Source organism: Plectropomus leopardus, chromosome 3 (genome assembly GCF_026936395.1).
Source record: "Plectropomus leopardus strain MGB_pleo_1.0 chromosome 3, ASM2693639v1, whole genome shotgun sequence".
NCBI classification, from domain to species: Eukaryota; Metazoa; Chordata; class Actinopteri; order Perciformes; family Serranidae; genus Plectropomus; species Plectropomus leopardus.
In genome coordinates, this window is record NC_142178.1 from 23,829,664 (window position 1) to 23,850,552 (window position 20,889).

A 20,889-nucleotide genomic window follows, 5' to 3' on the forward strand; every position below is an offset into this window, starting at 1 on the left:
GAAAACCATGTCAGTTAAAGAAGAGAGTGGGAGGAGAGCTGTGAAAAAGAAAAGCAGAAAGAGGCAGAATGAATACATAGATATATAGCACCATCAGCCATGGTGGCTCTCAGCACGGTGCAACAATCAGCTTGAGCAGAAGGGTTTGAAAAGGACTCTGATATTCGTGTGACAGAGCAGAGACCTTTGAGGAAAGACTGTATGAGAAGGAGTGTGAGGGATTCTGAAGGCAAGCACCTTATTCAGACTGTTTACGAGCAATTTAAGTGGGTTGCATGTCTGTATGTGTTGGATGTGAAAAGATGGCTGAAAATACAAATTCGTGGTGGTCTTATGGTGTGTGTGTGTGTGTGTGTGTGAGTGAGTGAGTGTGTAAATTTAAAGCAAGACTGAGGTCTGCATCAACTTGACATGAGCCATCGATGCTTGTTTTATTTAAAGGTGGAGTGTGTCAGATTTAGGGGGATTTGGTGGTGTCTAGCAGTGAATTGCAGTTTGTAACCAGCCAAAACTTCTCCTGGGTAGAAATCCTTTAACGTTCATTGTTCAGGGAGCAGAATCATCTGCAGAGGTCTCTTTAAATCAAATGGATCAGGCGATAAAAAGTTAAAAATAGCATAAAGCAGTTTCATGTCACAAATCCACATATTTCCATCGCAGTTTGGCATTTCACTGCAGGCGGCAAGTCCAACACATGCTAATGTGAGGTTGCCTTTTTTCCAGATAAGTTAAGATCCAGACGTTCAAGAGGTTTTCACCGGAAGTTGAATTATCCATAGAGGTCTCTTCCTCTCCAAAACAAACACAGCGGCCATTTAAACCGCTAGAAACACTGAACAAAGCAATTTCACATCACAAATAAGGTGGATTAAAAATTTGTTTCTCCAGCGCTGCTCATTGCAGTTGGTCTTCTTACTGTGGTGGCTGACATGAAAACAAAAATGACTAACCCTGGAGTCTGTGTTTGGTTTGTCTCTTCTGTGCTACTGTAGAAACATGGCTGTGCAACATGGCGATCTGTGGATCCGTAAAAAAATCTTAAAAGGCATTGAATCCATTAATTCAAATATTAGGCCTTAATTGCTATCAAAATGTCCTAAATCAATCTTTAAAAAGAAAAATTTTAATAAATTATGATAATAATAATAATTTATCAAAAGTCTCTTGCATGAATATCACCAAAAAGTCAAGTTCTGTGTTTCAATATTTACTTTAGAAATAAACTAAAAGTCTTCCCAACCTTCAGTAATTGATGGCAGTGCATGCTGTTTTCCATTCATAATTGACGCTGTAAAATTGGTTGTGTGTGTGTGTGTGTGTGCGTGTGTGTCTGTAATTTCTTTCCCCTCCAGCTGGACAGTGCACTGTATTTGAAAAGGTTTTATTTCCGCCAGGAAATCCACCCAAGTAGGAAGTGAGGATGCAGATCCTTGTGGCTCGTTAGGTCCGTTAAAACGGAGCACGCTGTGTTTTGGCCGCAGGCTAACAGCTTAGATTTGGGGTTGGTTTAAGGCACTGGTCTGTTCTAAAGAGTTATCTGAAATCTGTCCTGGAGTTGTTGTTTCACCAGAGTAAGCCTACACACTTCAGCCGCTCTGGTCCGGACATTATAGAGATGTAACGTTGATATAGTCTGTGAGTCTGGGGACTATAGACTGTTACATTGAAATTGGGTTGCTAGGAAACAGCTTGGGTCCAAGTTTACTCAGCCAGAGTTCACATTGGCAAACACAGTGTACTGTTTACTTTCTGCCTAATATCATCAGTCACCAACATCGCCTGCACTGTCCACAGTTCCACAGAAGCTGCAGGGTGGACCTCCTTCTGTGGTAGTCTTGAGTTAATAAAATTACTGTAATGTGGCTACAGTCATACATTATTACAACAGGGCCAGTACAAATGTAGTAAACCCAGTTTAAGATGTAAAAAGAAATAGGTCAAGTAAAATGAGTTCAGTGTGACCACTGGATATAATGAAATCCATCCAGATGAGTCCAGCTGAAGTGAATAAAGCAACTGATGCATCCTTCAAACTTAACATCAACCTGGTGCTTTATACTAACAGAATATCTGGCTGGTGATATTCTAATGTGTGCCTCAAGCCGTCTCAAATAATTGCCACAAAGACCATTGAACAATATGTAAGCCTGATCAGTCATTCACTGACATCTGCTGAGTCGAATCTGACAGATCTCGATGGCATGTCATCTTTTGTCATCAATTTCGTCACTAGATTAAAGTCCAACCAATATAACAATAATGCAAATCATTCATTATATGACCTTTGTTGTGCAAAACAGCACCTGTATTTTTTTTTTTTTTCCCCCTAAAGGCTTAAGGGACAGCTTACTCCAAAATCCAAAATATATATTTTTCCTGTTACATGTAGTGCTATTCACCAGTCTAGATTGTTCAGTGTGAGTGGTGAAGTGTTGGAGATAGGGCTACAGCTAATGATTATTTTAATTGTCGATTAATCTGATGATTATTTTCTCAGTTAATCGATTAGTTATTTGGTCTGTAAAATGACAGAAAATCGTGGAAAATATTGATTAGTGTTTCCCAAACCCCAAGATGAACTTAAATGTCTTCATGGTCCATGAAACCACAGATATTGAGTTTCCTGTGTAGCCTGGTAAGACCATCCTGATCACATGAGCTCAGAACTTTATGTTCTGCTGTTAGTAAAGGTCATCATTAATTCAGTGGCAGTGGCCCATCTTCTCTATAATCATCATAAATAAGAAGCATATTTTCTTAATCTCTTTAATACTGACAGCAGAACGGTTAATGTCTGAGCTTATCAATACTTTGGTCTTTAATAATTCCGCCCTGGGGCCCATTTAATACCAGGTTTCGGAGCCCATCCCCAGTCATCTTTGGGAAACCTTGTATCATATTTGACATTTTGGTGCATTGACGCACACATGGTTTAATATACTAATGGTGATAACACATAAACATAAATAGTCTTGAGAGGAATTAACCCAAGCCCTCTCTTTTCTCTCCTCCAGAAGCTGCAAAAGCTGCTCACCAGTCAGCGATCGGAGGCCTGGTGGTGGACACCCCTCCCCATGCAGCTCTGGGTAATATTGTCGGTCCAGCAGCAGTGCTGTCCAGCGTGCCCCCTCCATACCAGCCAGTCAGTGTGCGACACCTGGACTCTCAGTCCAGTACAGAGGAGCCCCAGGATTACCTGTGGCTGGTCAACTGTGAGAGCAAGAAGCCTGAGCCCAACAGGTGAGTCTGTGTCTTATTTTATACGTGTGAGTCTCCGTAATTCACTTAGTTGGAGTGCCACACTGTGACCTAAGCTTCTCTGTGCTTTTTCCCAACCCATTTATTCTTTCTGTACTTTTCATCTGTACTGCCACTCTCGTCCTTGTCTCTGCTGTTTGGTGTGTAGCTCAGTGCAGCTTCACTCTCCATTGGAGGGGGACCAGGAGTATTTGCTCCTGGAGGAGTGTGAGAGCAAGACTCTTCCTCCCCAGGCTAGTCTGTGAGTGGCCAGCCATCCAGCTGGAACTGCCTGCTTGTTTGAAGTGCTACACATATATTAAAAAAACAAGACCCATCAACAAACACTTCATACACCATTCTGCAGATTCAAATGGCTTCTGTCGATAATTGCAGAATTTGAAGTGTTTGTATCATTTGCAACTAGCCGACCTTGAGGATCAAAACAGACTGAGTTGTACGTCTTCTAACACTACAATAATCTTGTCATTGCCTGCATGTTTAGCGTTTACTCAACATCCACTTTACTTGACTCGAAAAACAGATGCTAATCTGGTTAGAAGCGCCAAAGACTAGAAATAAGATGTCTGTTGATTGTGGCTGTAGTAAGGTGGGCATCTGTCTCCTGTGCTCTCTTAGAGCAGAGACAAAACATGCATTACAGCTGAAAGTAAAGCACAAGACTCTCCGACTGAGCTGAAATAAAATGAGTGCTCATGACTTTGGTAAATAACATATATAAACAGTCTAATACTGTGTTTTTGTTTCTGATGTGTGGCGTTTCGTGGTGGGCGAGGCTCGGCCCCTGCTCATAAATTCAGCAGCGAGGAGAGACAGACGGCATAAGGGACCAGAGGGGACGAAGGCTGCTTTGTTTGAAAGTAAAAACATCTATGTGCTGACATAAAACAAACGATGGGATGCTCTTTAAGCTAAATATTTCCAATCCTGATCAGTCAAAAAATGCCTGATTGGCCCCCAAATGTTCGATGATTGGGTCGGGACATTCCTACTAACTATGGCTTGCAGACAGTGCTGTGAAGGCTTACTAAGCTAACTGAGTGGATTTCTTGGCTTAACTAAATTATTTGTGGATATTTGATTCTCTGGTGTTTTTGTTTTGTCCTCTCAGAGCCCATGCTGAGTGTTCCAAGTCTACCTCTTCAGAGACAGACCTAAATGACAACCTCCCCTCTCACCGAACGCCCACATCCTCCACCTCCTCAGCGAAACACACCTCGCACAACGGCTTCTTCCCACAGCACCCGGCCCCTGCCTCCGCCTCTTCCATCTACGACTCACCTCCATCACGCGGTGCCTCGCTCTCAACCGACGGTGGCCTTTACCACCTCCCTCGCAGCTACTCCCAGGACACTGTGCTGCTCCCAAAGTCAGCCTCCTCCCCGTCGGCCCATCCGGACAGCGTGGAAGGCTCTGAGCTTTATGTCTTCAACACGCCGTCACGGAAGCCTTCAATGGAGTCACAGATGCGCAACCTTTCCATCAGTTATGATATCCCACCTACGCCTGGCGCAAACTGTACCTACCAGGTGCCCCGCACTTTGTCAGCGTCGACGGGGGTAGGAGGCTCAGAGGGTGGGGGAGATGTAGTACCCCCTCCCAGACCACCCAAGCCTTCGCTCAGTTCCACCTCAGGACCCCCACCACCCCCTGCTGAGCGCTCACCTACGGACACCTATTGTGTGCCTCGCTCAGCGTCAGAGACAGACGGAAACTACTGTGTGCCTACTAGTGCTGGGAATAAGGCTTTACGCAGTAACACTATTGGCACTGTGGACTGTTCACGCCTCCGCAAAGGTTTGTGTCATGAGTTTTTTCTTTTGTTTTTTTTGGTTTTTGTTGTTGTTGGACTTAGGGGTAAGTGATATGGTCCTAAAATATTATCAAGACATTTCAGGGTTCTTTTGCAATCACGATATTCTAGATGATATGACAAAATCTGATTAATTTCCGGAATATATCGTTTCATCAAAATAAGTGTTATAGTTTTATATGTCAGAATAAACTTGACAGTTTGCCTTCAAATATTCTGTAAAAAACGAACAAAAATGATCTAATTTCTTTAGTTTGCAAACAACAACAGTAACTCAGAGCGAGATTAAGATTCTGTCAGAATAAAAATAGAACAGCAAAAAAAAAAGAAACAAGATCTAAACAGCTACCAAATGAAAAAAAGCTCTGTTAAATATGTAACTCGTATTTGAACAAATCAACAGACAGTTTTATTCCCCTTTTGAAAAATCCTTAAAGATTGAGTTGTTATGGTCCACCTGGACCTGCAAGCTCTGTCAATTCCCCTCTACTCTTCCTGCTGTAGTGTGTGTTATTTAGTGCCCACTATGTCAACAAGTTAAAATATTGCCAATTTCAAGATATGAATTTTTCATATCATATGAAATACCAGTATTATTGTGAAGGATATGATATGGCACACCTCTAGTTGGAATAGCGATTTCCTATGCACTGGAAAACTGCTTTGAAATGATAAACTATGCTCTATGGTGTGGAAAGAAATGAAAGCTAAATATAGTGTTTAATAGGAAAAACATTCACCAAGACACTTTTTCTCCATACAATTTTGACCTTTAAGCGCAGTGATATTTTTCATCAAACTTATACGGCTTCTGACCAGCTTTTATGCAGCCGTTTGGTACCCTTTTCACTTTCTTTTGATGGATGATGAGAGACATTACCGGTGCTCGTGGCATGTTTTCTTTTGGCTGCAATCCTTATTTTTAGCTTTACTTTTCCACTCACAATCCATTCAATTCATGGTCTTGACTTAAGAGTGTGATGATTAAGGAATTCAACAATGGTTTGTGCTGCAAATCTAATCTAATATATGTGTTATTATACTAATAATCCTTACTTGTGGACAAACATGCTGGCTATTGCATCACTGAAACAGCTATTATGTTTGGCTAGTTATTAGCAAAGCCTTGTGTGTTATGTTACTACCCTTGGGAGTGTTGGTGCTGTCCTCTTAATCTGACAACACTGGACAAATACATTTGATGTATGCGTTATCTATGAAAGTAGGAGTTTACAAGTCTATGTAACAACAATTTATGTATGCTGTCATCACTTCCACCGTATGTCTCAACAAGAGAAAATTCTACTCAAATCTGACAAATCAGACACAGAGAAAATCTTCTGTGTAGACAAGAGATGCTTTTTTTTATAATAGCAGTTGCATAAAATTTGAAAATACCTTTGATCTAAAAATAAAATGGGACATTTATAGCACCAATGTTAAATCAACATCCTCTGTGGAAAGGCTTAAAATAGAGTAAATTTCTGACAAGAGGAGAGAAACTTACAGAGTAAACATGGACACAACATTATTTATTCTTCCATTTACTCCTCCCTCTTGTGGTGACAGATGTCATTACAGAAGATTTAGTGGCAAGATAGTTGTTTACAAAAACCCAAGAGAGTCTCAAGTCTTTGGTGAAACTCAGGAGCCAGTCTTAAATGTGTAACACTTGTAAAAGCTGTCAGACTGTCAGAGCACAAACAGTGCATATCCCAGGTCCGTGAGATGATGTGCTGTGTGAGTTACACTGAATGGAGCTGCGGCTGTTGTGAATATTATATGATTATATAACACGAAACTGGACTGAGGGAATAATTTCTGCTCTGCATCTTTATGACAGATAAGCAGGCAAAGGTGTCCAGACGTGTTAGTGGATCCCAAAAAAATACACTGTAAAGAGCGATTTAAAGATACTATAAACCAAGCTCATTGTGCTGCATGACACACATGATTTCATCTGACTCATTTGAAAACTATAATTGTTGTCTGGAGGCAGTTACAGTTTTTTAAAGAAACTATGTTTTTCACTGTAATTATTCTCCCATCATGTCCTTACCCCACTTAGTCTTACTCAGCTGACACTCTCATTTGCCTTACAAGCTTTTCCTAGAACTGCTGTGGTTCTTGTGGCCGTAAGTGAAATGCATTAGTGATTGTGTCAACGCCTAATGAGAATGTAAAAAACAATAACAATGTGCTTCACAGTAAAGCCATTACATACTGTTTAGCTGCTAATCTTTCTCCAACTAAATAAAATATTCTGTGCAGATTCATGAAAACAGCCCTGTGATAGTCTGGTGACCTGTCCAGGGTGTACCCCGCCTTTTGCCCAATGACAGCTGGGATAGGCTCCAGCCCCCCCCGCGACCCTTACAAGGACAAGCGGTTACAGACAATGAATGAATGAAAGATTCATGTAAACACAGAGTCTTTTAATAAGGCCTGTACTTTGTGTGTTGTAAGGATCATGCCAAAGCATAAATGGGCATTATATTCAGCATATAGCTTTGATATGGGAAAATATTAGGTTCACTGCCCTCCATTTATTGATAAAATCATTGAGTGTTAAATATGCAATTGCATGAATTTGCAGTGGACACAAAATTTATTTACAAAATTAATTTATTTTTATTTATTTAATTTTTTGCAGATTTTGGATCCCAGGACTGCTATGACATTCCTAGATCATTCCCCTCGGAGAAAAGCTGCTCATTTGACTTCAACGAAAGCTTCAACAGCTATTTTGTAAGTGTTGTTCCAAGTTTATTATATAAACCCAAAATTTTGTAGAACAATAGGGTGCTTTCAAGTAGAGGCTGTCTACTTAAAAGACCAGTTTGTAGGATTTAGGGGGATGTATTGGCCAAAACCGAATATAATATTTATAACTGTGTTGTCTTTAGGGTATAATCACTTGAATTATGTAGTTATGTTCTGGTTACCTAAATCAGCCTTTTATAGCCCTAATGGTGCATGAGGAGAAATGAGCAGATGATTGCTCAGAGTTTTGACTGCTTATTGAGTAGGGGTCGACCGTAATTGGTTTTTTAGGGCTAAAATACCAAATATCGGCCTCAATAATCTGCTAGGCCAGTAATCTGTTGACTCCCATTATGGAGTTTTAGCCACCAACTATTTCGTAGATATAATGTTGAACATTATTACTGCCCCTCTGTGGCCTTTGTCTGTCCTTTGTCTGTCCTTTATTTGTTAACATGTATGTCTATCTTGTTACCCTCAGAAAAACAAAGGAATGATGCCAGTGGGCAGCCAGTCCACAGAGGAGGTAGACCAGAACTATGTACCTATGAGTGCCAACTCCCCGTCACACCATCACTCAGGCAGTTTATCGGAGCCAATGCACGAACCGAACTATGTGCCCATGACCCCAAGCACCATGGAGTTTTCCTCCCTTGGAAAGCAGGTCCCCCCACCTGCCCACATGGGCTTCCGCTCCAGTCCTAAGACCCCTCCTCGCAGACCAATGCTCAGTGACTGTCAGCCCCCGCCTGTGGACCGAAATCTCAAACCTGACCGCAAAGGTGAGAGCGCAGTGGGTGTGCATGCATGTGTGGCTGTGACTGTGGTTCTTTAGTATTCTGTAGGTTTGTCAAGTTCTTGCTGTGGGGTTGATGTGTGCTGAGGTGCATTGTTGCACACCTAACTTGCTTCTGTATGCTCAGTATTCACTAATGTGATGACTGACCGTGCTTCATCTCACACTCAGCTGCTATTCTCACAGCACTGGCTCATGGTCATTAAGCCATCTGCACAACATTTCATCATTTCAACTCTCAGAGCAGTGTCTTTCCTCATCAGACTTCAGTTGTCATTATAGTTGTGGAAAAATGTGTTCAGTTTGTCTCCTTTGGTTTGTCTCGTGTATTAAATACCATTGTCTTCTGCTGCGCCTGTCCTTGACCAACTTATTTCACCTCTTGTTAAATTAGTTTAGTGCCTGCTACATCCTCTTACATCCAACACTGTAAGCTCCTTGTCAAAAGCACTTTTGTCCCAAGCTCGAGAGGCCTGTAGACCGTTTTGGAGGGGGCTGGTCCCTGTGCCATGGAGTGACCGAAGCCCGGAGTGGTCACCTCCATCCCCTTTGTTCCCCTCAGCTGAATGGAGCTCTTTGATGAAAGACCTAATAGCAAGGGGAATTACAATCTGGGCAGATTGAAAGGTTCAGTAATGGGGAAAGAGAGAAAGAGAATTGAAGGATGTCAGCGAGACGGGGAGTCATCACGTAGGCAAACCAAAAACCGGGGCTTTTAATGTCACTGAAGAAAATAGGACATGTTATGGACTTTAACAGATCCCAGTAGGGAATCCTCCCATGCACCACTTGTGGTCTTTTTTCCTGTGACCTTTAAGTCAGTCATCTCCAGATTTGGCATGCATCATCCGCAGTCATGGACTACTATGACTAAAAGTTATAAAAAGATTTTTATTACTCCAAATCATCCTGCTGCCATACTGAAGGCCAAATAGTTTCACTTTTTACTCATATTTCATACAATAAAACCATAACTGGAAATCTCCAGTGCTCATTAAATTTGGATGTACATTGACAAACAGTGATTCTACACTGTCTGAAAAACTTATGTTTTGGCACGGGGAGTACTCATAACTCTTAAATTCTGTATGTTAAATAATTTGTGTTACATAGTGCATTGGATAAAATTTATTACAGAATATATAACCTCAATTTAGGCGAGAAAAAATTGTAGCTGCCAGTAGCCAAACAAATTTCAGCAGCTTTTCAGCTCAGCTGTGTTTTTCCAATCCCCTTGTGTTTTAAACATCCAGCCTTGAGAAATTTGTAATTTTTGATCAAGTCTGGGGGGACATCATTGCAATACATATTTAGGGATATAGTTGATAATCCATAATAGCCAGAAGGGTATGGCAGTGAAAAGTATGATTCCCCTTTGTAGTTTTAGCCCTGTCATTTTTTAGTTTTTTTGCCATCTGTAACTTTTCCTCTCTCATTCATATTGCCCAGCAACCCAGATTTTTTTCTTTTTCTTTGTTGACACCAAATTTACTTCAAACACTGTTCATTACATCATTTTTATGACTGTCTTTACTATATATATATGTTTTAGTAGGAGAGCTAAGTAACAGGTTTTTTGAGCAGTGTCAAAAGAACTGCAAAGTCCAAACCCTCCTGATTTGTCTTTCTCTTCTGATGGCTTCTTGTTGTTGCATTTTCATTTTTATGTAAAGGATGATTTGAAAGGTTTCATACAAATATAGTTTTTTATGACAGCTTAGATGTAAATCTAAAACCTACTGCTCCTGATGCAAAATGTGTCTGGATCTTGGATTTAAGCAACTTGGCTGTGCGTGGACACAAATCTTTTAGCTAGATGTTTTTGAGCAAATTGAGGCTACTGGCAGCTATAAAGTATGACATTCAGACTGAAACTGAAGAAAAGTAAACAATAGTGAGTAACATCAAGATTGAGAAGCACTGACATGAGATGTTTATCCTCACTCTGTATGTAACCCTTCATTTAAATACTGTATTTAAATCAGGCTAATTTGCTCAGGTTTTAAAGGTTTAATGCAGTGTGTGTGTGTGTGTGTGTGTGTGTGTGTGTGTGTGTGTGTGTGTGTGTGTGTGTGTGTGTGTGTGTGTGTGTGCGTGTGCGCGCGTGCGTGTGTATTTTACCTCAGATATTATTCATTTCTTTATTCACCATGAGCCATGCAAAATTCCTCTGTACCGTGGACTAATTCAACTCACCACTCGCTCTTTTCATCTTCTCGACGCTTCTGTCTCTGCTTTGGTTGTCTCAGCTCTCAGCCATATGTTTTGAAGGCTTTGGCATCTGCGGTCAAGGCCGGCAAACGACTTTTACTTAATTAACACCATGATATGTGATTTCACTGAAAATAATGATCAAACTTTGAGATTGTGACACATTTAGGTTTTTCTCTCGTCAGCACTGCAGAAAAATGTTGTGATCGGCCTGTTAATGTAAAAGAAGCTACAGTGTGTGACTCTGCTGCAGATTTGTATGTGCTCCTGTCAACATGACATGATTTCTCAGCGTACTCTCAGTGCTTATACACAGCTCGTCGTGCATGCACAGCTGTGATGTCAGTCTTTGTGTGGGAAGCCATGGTGCATGGAGTGAAGTGCATGTTGGGCAGTATGGTCTGCTGTTGTCATGACAATCATCCTCTTGATAACTGTGCTGTGCAAAAAGGTGATCAGGTGTACTTGAGGGTGTAGTTTTGTTGTTCACAAAAGTCTCGTCTTTCGCTTTGCATGGCAGGACAGTTGTTATAATAGGGCTAAATTGTTGTGATCACCAAAAAAAATTTTTTTAATAAGCAAAGTCTTCTTTCACCAATCAGGTCAGAGTCCTAAAATAATAAGAGCAAAAGGTGTCGGTTTAGAGCGAACCGACTCTCAAACCGTAGGTGAATTCCCAAGGGGACGACGCAAGGGTAGGTACTCCACATTGAACTGCTACTGTGTATCTGAAAACCTTCTATTCTTTGACCTGTCCAAACCTATTCTCATCTCGACTCTTTGCATGTTGTGAGATTCCTCGTGTCTCAGGCCTCTTGGTTCTTTAAGACATAAACTGTGTGTGCAAACCAGAACAAATTACACTGTTCCTTTAATATTTGCTGTCTTTGATGAGCGCATCCATCCAGAGCTCCCCAAATAGGTTTAAGAATATAAAATGGGTGTCAAAGCTGTTGCATTAATCCAGTCTTATTATTTTAAATCCCAGCAGGAGGGTATGAGTGTGCACTTCATGCATGGTGGATTGCACAGAATTAACTGTTACCACCTTACCTAAATATTCCCTCACTTTAATGTGACTATTTCCTGAACATGCAGTCAAACAAATAACTTACTAACATTTCTCTTCTCAAACATTTCTTTTTGTGTTTTTTGTTTAACATACTGTGCTTCCAAAACACATTCAGATGTAGCAGCCACAGCAGAATTATTGCAACAAAACACATGGCTCTGGAGCAGCAGATAGCTCTTCAGGAGGAAATTGAACTTTGATATCATCTAATGAAAGAGAGACTCCAGTAGAGGATCTCTCCTGCTTGTGTACATAGAGCGTGTACTGGCAGTGGCTACCTTCTTTAGTTCACAGTGCTTTAGTCCAACTGTGACATCAGGTGCTGATAGCATGTTAGCTGCTACACTGCACACAGTTTTGCATTCTACATAAGGTCCATTGTCACTGTGTTTTGATTTTCAGCTTTTTAAATAAGGAAATTGGTTCAAACTATGTTTCACACATTTAATGTCCTCACACATGCAAAAGTTGTTGCTGCAAGAGTCTCTTGTGATGAGGACATGCTCTGGGTGATACAAATCAAAGGGATAAATAGGTGGAACATTCTGCTCAATATCATTTATTATTTTTTTATTTTTTGTTTGAGTTTGAATTTATTTACATTTATGCTTATAGTTATCACCTGAATAAATGCAGAATTTACATTTAAAGAAGTAAAACTATATGTATATATGTTTACGTAATAATAGAAAAAATATATAATTTGTAAAGCAACAACCGAAGAAAACTAAAAAGAGTTGTACTGCAAATGGCATTATTAAAACATGAAAAAAAGGTAACACCTGAACTGCATATAACTACCCTCTTTTAAAACTATTAAAATTTCACCCAGATTTGAGTATTTCTGGCTATTTTTATTATCTATTTTTCAGCTGTTTGTAATCACTCAAACCAAGATTTTTTTTTTCTTTCAAAATAAAAGCTTATTCACATCTACATTCATCACACAGTCATTTGGTCCAGTCTTGACCTACATTAGTAGTCATTTTAAAACTGTTACAATTTAAAATTATGAACATGTAGGATGATTTACTCCACATTATATACAACCTTTCTGCCCTTGACCATTGTCAGCTTTACATATATGTAGCCTCATGTAGCTGAAGTGTGTGTGTTAGGCAGTGACTGACTGGTGTGTGTGCCTTGCTTCAGGAAGACCCGCTCCACTGGAGATAAAACCACTGCCAGAATGGGAAGAGCCCTGCACGCCTGTCCGCTCGCCTGTCACACGGTCGTTTGCTCGGGAGTAAGTATCTAAAATGATTTGCAGCATTTTTTGTAGTTCTACATTTTGCTAACAACAAAGGGTGTGTTCACACAAAAAATTTGCTTTCCGATCAGTCTGTATTGATTTATTATTTTTTTGGTTTCACTCCTTAAGGAGGAGTGGAGTAAAATAAACTGCTGCACTTCATCGCCAGGTGACTAATGCAGCTGTTGTTGTGATGGAAATGGTGTGCATTGCCCCAACTGCTTGTAATGTTACTACACAAAATATAATTGTTTTTTTGGTGTGAACATTCCCTTTTTGTAGTGGTTACAATTAACTAAAGAAGTAGGCACTAACATTTCATGCATTACTGTAGTGACTTTGTGACCATAGTAGCACTGCTCATACAAACTGATCTGGGATATTCCTCAGAGCTACATTATACTGAATGCAGTCTGTTGTCTTATCTGGGATGAGGTCTATTTCTGTGCTTTGTGCTGCAGGGACTCTTCTGGCTGCAGTGGTTTTTAGCTGTGATGTCTGCATTATATTTTGTGCTCACCAGAGAGTGTATCTGTCTGGAAGTCGGTGTGTAAACATTGTGAATGCTGCCCAGTCTCTCTAGGTTTCCAATGCCAACAAGACCCCCTTCAGTGCATAGTACGGCCTCCAGCACTGACTCCGAGGACTGTGATGAGAATTATGTAGCCATGGTCTCTAATATGTCCACAGATGAACCAGTATGTAACACACAACTATCCTCTGATATAAGAAGTTGCATGATTATTTTTCTCTACTCTTTAATCACAGATAATCAAAGCTACAGAAAAAAATGTGCTAAGTTTGATTTTTATTGTTATATGTGTTTTTTCATGGTTTGTTGAAACTATTTTTTTTTTTACATCATTTATACATCACATTTACAAAGTAGGTTTTCACTACAGATGCACCATAAATACAATAGAGAGTTTGTGTACGGCAGACAAAGTTTCAGGAGTCGAACACCACAAAACCTAGAATGATAAGCTGTAATTGTTGTACAGACAGTATTAGAAATCACATTTCCAGTTCACTCTCTTCTCCCAAAGGCAGGCATTAGTGTGGACAAATAACTGGTTGCTGCAGACGGACTCCTCACCACTTCAACTCTTTTCTTTGCAGTTTCCTCTTGATCTGCTGCTCTGCTTTCTTTATTCTCAATTTTTGTTCTTTTGCTTTTCAGGTACTGTGTTCTTTTTTTTTTTCTTTTTTTTTTTAAAAGGCTTGTTTTGTTAAATCAGTACCCTTACTGTAGTTCAAAAACCCTTTTTTGTTATTTGGGCATTACTTGAAGTGGAATCAGTGGTGACTTTGAGTCACTCAGTAATGCCTGCGGAAACGGGCACTTGGCGGATATACCCAGAATAATGTTGGGTACCTCAACCATACACTGACTGGATAAAATTTCTGTCATTGGGGATTCTTTCTCTTACAGTTTGGGTATTAGATGTACCATTTTCCTATTTTCCTTGCTATAACAGTTTATCTTTTTTCCAACATTTGCTTTGATATTGTCTGCTGACTTCCTGTTCTTTCATTACTCATTTCTTTATCCCTAGTTCCTCATTTCTTTGGCTTCACCAGGCTCTGGCTTCATCCGTTTTCTTTTTCCTGCATTTTGTTCTTGACCATCTGCCATTTCTCCTTTTTTTTCTCCCTTTGTCACTGCTTCCTTCTCCCTCTGTGTAGAGAGGAGTCCTTCTACTGCACAGTCCCCATCACCCCTGTAAAGAGGGAGGTGGAGGAACTTGACACCATAGAGGAGGTGAGCAGGGTTGTCAGGTTAGACATGCATGGCCTGCCCTGTCAGAACACCAGAGGTTACCACTTTCAGGTGTTATCATTAGATCAGAGATTCAAAACGTACATAGTGCATACTTTGCTGTGCTTTTATCACTCCCCGACAGTCTGCAGTGATTTTTAGATGTTATATACCATCACTTTCTTTACAATTAGTATGTCTTAGTTTTGTCACCATCCTAGTTTCAATAACTCCATCCCACTTGTAGTTAGAAATTAACACTACCTATAGGTTCAACATGTACCTTAGTGTTGTCACAATACCAGAATTTTGTCTCCTTATCTTGAATTTGATGGATAAACTAAACCATAACATAAACTCTGCAACTAGAGCAAGTACAGAAACCTTTTCAGAATTCAAGTTAAAGTATGTAAATCTGAATTGCTATGTAAAGTATTTTGTTTTTCATTGGACAGCTTTGAAGCAACTGGAGATTTGCCATGTTGGTTTGGTGCCAATTTTTGTTGGCTGCATCAGCGAAATGATGCTTCAAATCTTCAGCGAACAGCTCTGGCAGTCTGTTGTCTGTTAGATGGGACCAGCTAAGATGAAAAGATGTTCACTGATTAAACAAATCTATTCTTATAATAAAATGATGATCCACTTTGTCAGAATAGTACTATAATTTACTACTTGCTCCAGTTCTGACAGCTAGTTTATATGGATTTGGATTTTATTGACTACTCACCACAATAACTTTGGCTTACTTGTCTTATTTCACTTCTCTTTTTTAAATCATTTAAATGTTTCAAACAACAAACCATTTGTACCCATATGTGCAACCTCTGAAGTTTGGGTTGAAATCTTCTCAAAAGTACCAACTTTTTGGGAATCAGATCAGGCAAATCTCTTCATCTGAGCAAACAACTGTTGGTTATTGTGACAATGCTAGATTGTATTTAAATTTCAGCTTTTTTTCCCACTGACACTGCCTCAGTCATTGTTCCTCTTCTTTCAATAAATGCATCATTTTCTGACTTGTATAGAACATGAAGCTCGGTGCCCCCATGACCGCGGATGGTGGGAGCAGCCCTATGGTGAAGCCGAAGGGAGACAAACAGGTGGAGTACCTGGATTTGGATCTTGACCCCGGCAAGTCTACCCCACCTAGGAAGGTAGGAATTTACCAAACCCACATCCTGCTCCATGTCTTCACAAGTCAGTTTAAACAAACTAAAATCCCAAGTTGGACCATAGATTCAGGATGAGATCAGTTGAAATTTGTCATTACTTGCAATACGCAGGTATGCAACGTTCTTAAACCAGCCAATTTACACCAGACTAGACCAGATGGTGTATGCTTTTTTAAAGCTGGATTTAATATGTAGCCTCTTAAAATATAAATGAGGATAGTGATAGTGAGACAACCTACTACAGTTGCATTTCTCGTAGTGATGAAACTGCAAAAACAAACAAAAATATATACATCACAAAATTAAAATGATCAGTGCTGATTAATGTTTTTGCTCACTTTTGTAATTTTCTTCATATATGAGAAAATTTAAAGGCTAGTGTCATACAGACACAGCTGTTGCTCAGACAAATTGATGAGGTGTTCCTCTCTTTCCTCCTTCCAATACTTTGCCATTTTGATCAGTTGACTGTTGGTTTACAGGTGACCCGACCAGCTGATTGGCTTTTGAAACAGGTGATGTGCCTTACTTTGTAAAACTAGCTCTTGGCGACTTGAAAACTGAGTTATAGGCGACACTATCAGCCAGCTTCAGTCAAGATGAGGCGGACTGCTTCACACTGCTTGACCTTTTCATGCAATGTTTTACAACGGTTTAGTTTCGATGCAAAGCTTTGCTCTGAACTGGGCTCAAAGGCCTTTGGATATCAAGTCCAAAGTTTTCATCTGATATTGTTGCATGGTTGAAAATAATTGCAACCTCATGTGGTTTCACACTAAAACTTGCGTTTGTCATTAACATTTTTTATCACATCCATTTAAAGCCTTTAAAGAGGTGTTTGACCAAAATACAGTGAAGAGAATGTTGCATAAGCTGTGAGACACATACAACAGAAACATGAGAGTGGAACGGGGAAGAGGGGACGGGGGCAGCAAGAGAAAAAGAAGTCAATATATAGAAGCAGTTACCATCTTGAAATTTTCTACGACAGAGTGATGAGTGAACGGAGAATATAAGCCCATCCAGAAATGCATAACAATGATGTTGCTTACAACAGAGTGCAATTTAATAGCCACACAGTAACATTAATCTGTGCTGATTTTTTTAAATTATTAAGCTATATTTAACATGAACATAATCCATTTGTGTGCTCCCTCTCTGAAAAATAAAGAGTAAGATAAAGAATAAAATTCCATAACTCAGGGAACCGTGGTGCCAGATATGCCGTTGGAGATTGGTGATAGTTTTGGGTGGAGAGAAGCAAGAAAGCAAATTTGTCTTTACATTCTACAATTTTCGCAATGAATAGAACAATAAAATGCACCAGACTCAGTGTGCAAGTCTGCGTAATGATATTTATCAGAAGACAAATAAAAAAAAAAAAACATTAAAAAAGAAAGACTTGGTGTGCAAAGGCCTGAAGACCGACCTTTGTATGTTTTCCTTCTCCAGATGAAAAGCAATGGAACTGGCATGGCAGTGTCAGATGAACGTGTTGACTACGTGGTTGTGGACCAGCAACGAACACAGGCCCTCAAGAGCACCCGGGAAGCCTGGAACGATGGCCGCCAATCCACAGAGACGGACACCCCTTCCAAAGGACCCAAGTGACCCTGTCGTCCCAACCGCCAACCCACCCTCCAAACCCCCTGAACCGTTGGGCCTTTTACACGAGTGTAGGCTCTGGTTTCTGCTTTGGGATGGTCCAGCTGTCATGTTCCACCTCAGCAAGATCCTTTATGTGTAGGGGCCGGCGGAGCTTCATAGCCACTCAACTGTGTTTAGTTTACACTGCTGTCAGGCCTAGGACAGCACTGTGTGTTCAGTTGTAGGAAGGGGTGTGAGCCAGGAATAAGCTGTATGCAGTATGAAAGCAGGTGGAATGACTGGACTTGTCTTTGGGGTTTGACAAAAGCAGACTCACGAACTTTGAACATTCACTGCCTCCTATATTGAGTTTTTTGTTCTGTTCACTTTTCAACGGCCGGTGGCTTGATCCACAGTTAACATTTCCTTAAATTATAATGCTGTTTGATGTTGTTTTGGAGTGTAAGTGAAATCACTTGATAACATGATCACAGTGCTTTATCAGTGCAACACTCTACTACTTAGCACAGCTGGTTAACAGTGTTGATTTTTCAGTTTCTCCCATTTGAGTGGAGGGTAGTTTCCATGGGCACTGGGCACAGGTCAGTTTCTCAATTTCTTTACTACGGTAGTTTCAGGGATCCCACAGTCATGGAAAAATTGGAAAAGTTATAGAATTTCACAATCTTGTCTTCCAGGTCTGGAAAAGTCACAGAATAAGAAAAAAGTCATTGAAAGATTTGGAAAAGTCATGGAATTGTGTTGTGTGCAAGGACATAAATTGTTACAGTTATCCTCCAAGGATATTCTTCCATATAATATAACATAATGGCAAATTTATTTTCTATAAGTTAGCTGTTGACATAACATAACTCTAATTTGTGTTGACTTAAGGCTGCAGGATGTAACGTTTCAGCATTAATATTGTGTAGTCGCTTCGAACAAATTATTAGCTGCTCAATACAAATAAAAAACTGGCACAGTTCTCATTCTCCAATACTGGCTAAACCGTCACCTTTAAGACAGGTTAAGTATATGTGATGTAGTGTTACAGCTTTTGTTATTGGAGGCCAAGACTCTCCTGCGTGCCTGTGTGTAGAAAAGCACCATAACCACACCGTCACCACACACAGTGAAGTGCATGCTTTTCCAAAATTTTATCATATTTCCTTGAAAAGGAAACACAATAATGATGAAAAAGTTCTGAAATTTCGTCCATCAAAATGTGTGGGAACTCTGTAGTTTGGATACCTGAAACTGACCTTCATCTGTATCTAAGGCAAACTTCAAACCTGATCCCCAAGATAACCCAGTACAACAGAATTTCATCGTTTTATTACTTTTTTCTTTCAATGCAAAGGCAGTTGAACTCGTTCATTTTACATGTAACCAAGTGCTCAATTCAAACTTTGGATTCACTCAAGGTTTAATCCACTGAACATGATTTGATTTCCATTTACTTTGTATGTGGAGATGCTTCAATCTGTTATAATGGAAGTGCAAAGACTGTACAAAAGTGTTATGTATATAAACAGGAAAAGTGTCCTTTATTTGTATGGAATATCCAGCGTGTTTGACTCGAAGGTATGTGGATTCTGCAGGGTAGAATCCTGTGCCTCTTTTCGGTGGTATCAGGACTTGTGATTAATGAATGAATTACTGTGAGTTTTTAAAAGAACGTGACAGGTTTTTCTATAAGTTATGCAAAGGTATCAAACTTAGGCTAGAGAGAGAGAAAATCAGGTACTAATAATACAACTATCCATTTCTAATTTATTTCTCACGTTATTTCATCAGGTGGATGTTGTGTCCACTTTTAGCTCAGTATTCTTGATTCATATGGAGGAACATTTGCTTAAGTCTGTTAAAATGCTTAGTTTGACAAGCGGCGGTCAATTAGTTTCACAAGTTCATTGATATTCCTCATTTCTCTCTCGTCTTAGGTTTAATTTATTTCAAATTGAACTGGCATACAGTTTTGGGAAATTGACTGCCTCGTGTAGTCAACTTGATACATCTTTCATAGACAGTGAAAAGGTCTTTATGTCTGCATAAATCTGTGCTTTACTAACCTGTGAACTCTCATTCAGAAGTCCCAAGCATGTGCTACCACGAGATAAAATCATTGCTGTACATATTTTTTGCCATCAATAAGATTAACATGTATCATTTGAAAAATGTGCCTACTAAGTCATCTTCATCCTACTTCACTCTTTCCTTATTGCAGTCTCTTTGTGATACAGACTGCAAAGCTGATGATGCTTTATCTTTTTTAATGAATCTCGACAGAAAATGTAAATTTTAAAAGTGGACTAAATAAAATCCAACCTCTTATGCATGTGCTGTCTTTATTCAAAAATTATTTCCGTTATGTATTCAAAATTAGGTACTCGAAATGGAAAATAGAAGGGGAAGAAATGAAAAAGTAAGTTAAAAAAAATCCAAAGTAAGATTATGTCCTGTGCATGGTGAGTGCTCTTTTGTTTCGGTTTTCTTTCTTGTCGGTCACATTTGGATTGGAAAATTGATAGCATTCCACATGTATGCAGATTTGCATGTCTTTAATTCCTAAATCTCTCAATTTCAAAGTTAGAATTGACAATTGAATAATGAATAATTCTTCAAGACAATTGTTGAGACATTCTGAGCAATTTGATCTTAACCAGAGTACTTAACATATCAAACAACCTGTATCTATGTCTGCAGTTTGCTTATTACTTAACTGAACATATCTTAAGTTTGTTTTTTTTACTTGAGACTTACATCCAGCAGGAACTACAGTATTTGGACAGCTGCAGAATAAATAATTCTAACTTAATTCCTAAGATATGTTTTTGACTTTTTATAGCAAACAAAGATGGCAGCATGTAAGTGATCCATGATGTATTTACACAAGACAAATCAAATAATGACAACACCAAGCAGGGGCGTTTCAAGGATTTGAGGATATTGGGGGAGTAGCCTGCACCTCAGTACGGGGTCCTTTTGATTAACAAACACTATTTTTATGCATTTTTAAAAATGCACTCTTTTATCCTAAAAACTGTTTATCTTTTCCAGATTTATTTATGAACTGTGATGAAAAAAAAAAGCGGTTGTTGGTCAGAAATACTGAGTACAAAGAACTTAACAAATGCTATCATTAAAAATATATTCACTAGAGTTGGAAAAATAGTTAAACGTATGCATTTAAGAGAGTAATGGAT

General features: G+C 39.5%; 1 protein-coding gene across 13 annotated transcripts in view; it reads left to right on the forward strand.

Moving 5' to 3' along the window:
* Positions 1-20,021, forward strand: part of gab1 (GRB2-associated binding protein 1) — a 69,935-nt gene extending 49,914 nt beyond the window's left edge. For 7 of the 13 annotated variants that reach the window (XM_088075905.1, XM_088075906.1, XM_088075904.1 and 4 more), the window contains 10 exons: positions 3,015-3,240; positions 3,407-3,499; positions 4,370-5,055; positions 7,725-7,819; positions 8,316-8,616; positions 11,444-11,536; positions 13,066-13,159; positions 13,740-13,863; positions 15,950-16,078; positions 17,549-20,021. In XM_088075905.1, the coding sequence (XP_087932031.1) occupies positions 3,015-3,240; positions 3,407-3,499; positions 4,370-5,055; positions 7,725-7,819; positions 8,316-8,616; positions 11,444-11,536; positions 13,066-13,159; positions 13,740-13,863; positions 15,950-16,078; positions 17,549-17,707 (2,000 nt within the window). In that variant the 3' untranslated portion in view covers positions 17,708-20,021. Of the gene's footprint in view, positions 1-3,014; positions 3,241-3,406; positions 3,500-4,369; positions 5,056-7,724; positions 7,820-8,315; positions 8,617-11,443; positions 11,537-13,065; positions 13,160-13,739; positions 13,864-14,851; positions 14,928-15,949; positions 16,079-17,548 lie in introns of all 13 variants that reach the window. The other 6 variants (XM_088075907.1, XR_015776269.1, XM_088075909.1 and 3 more) reach the window with 6 other exon arrangements.
* Positions 20,022-20,889: the final 868 nt, after the last annotated feature.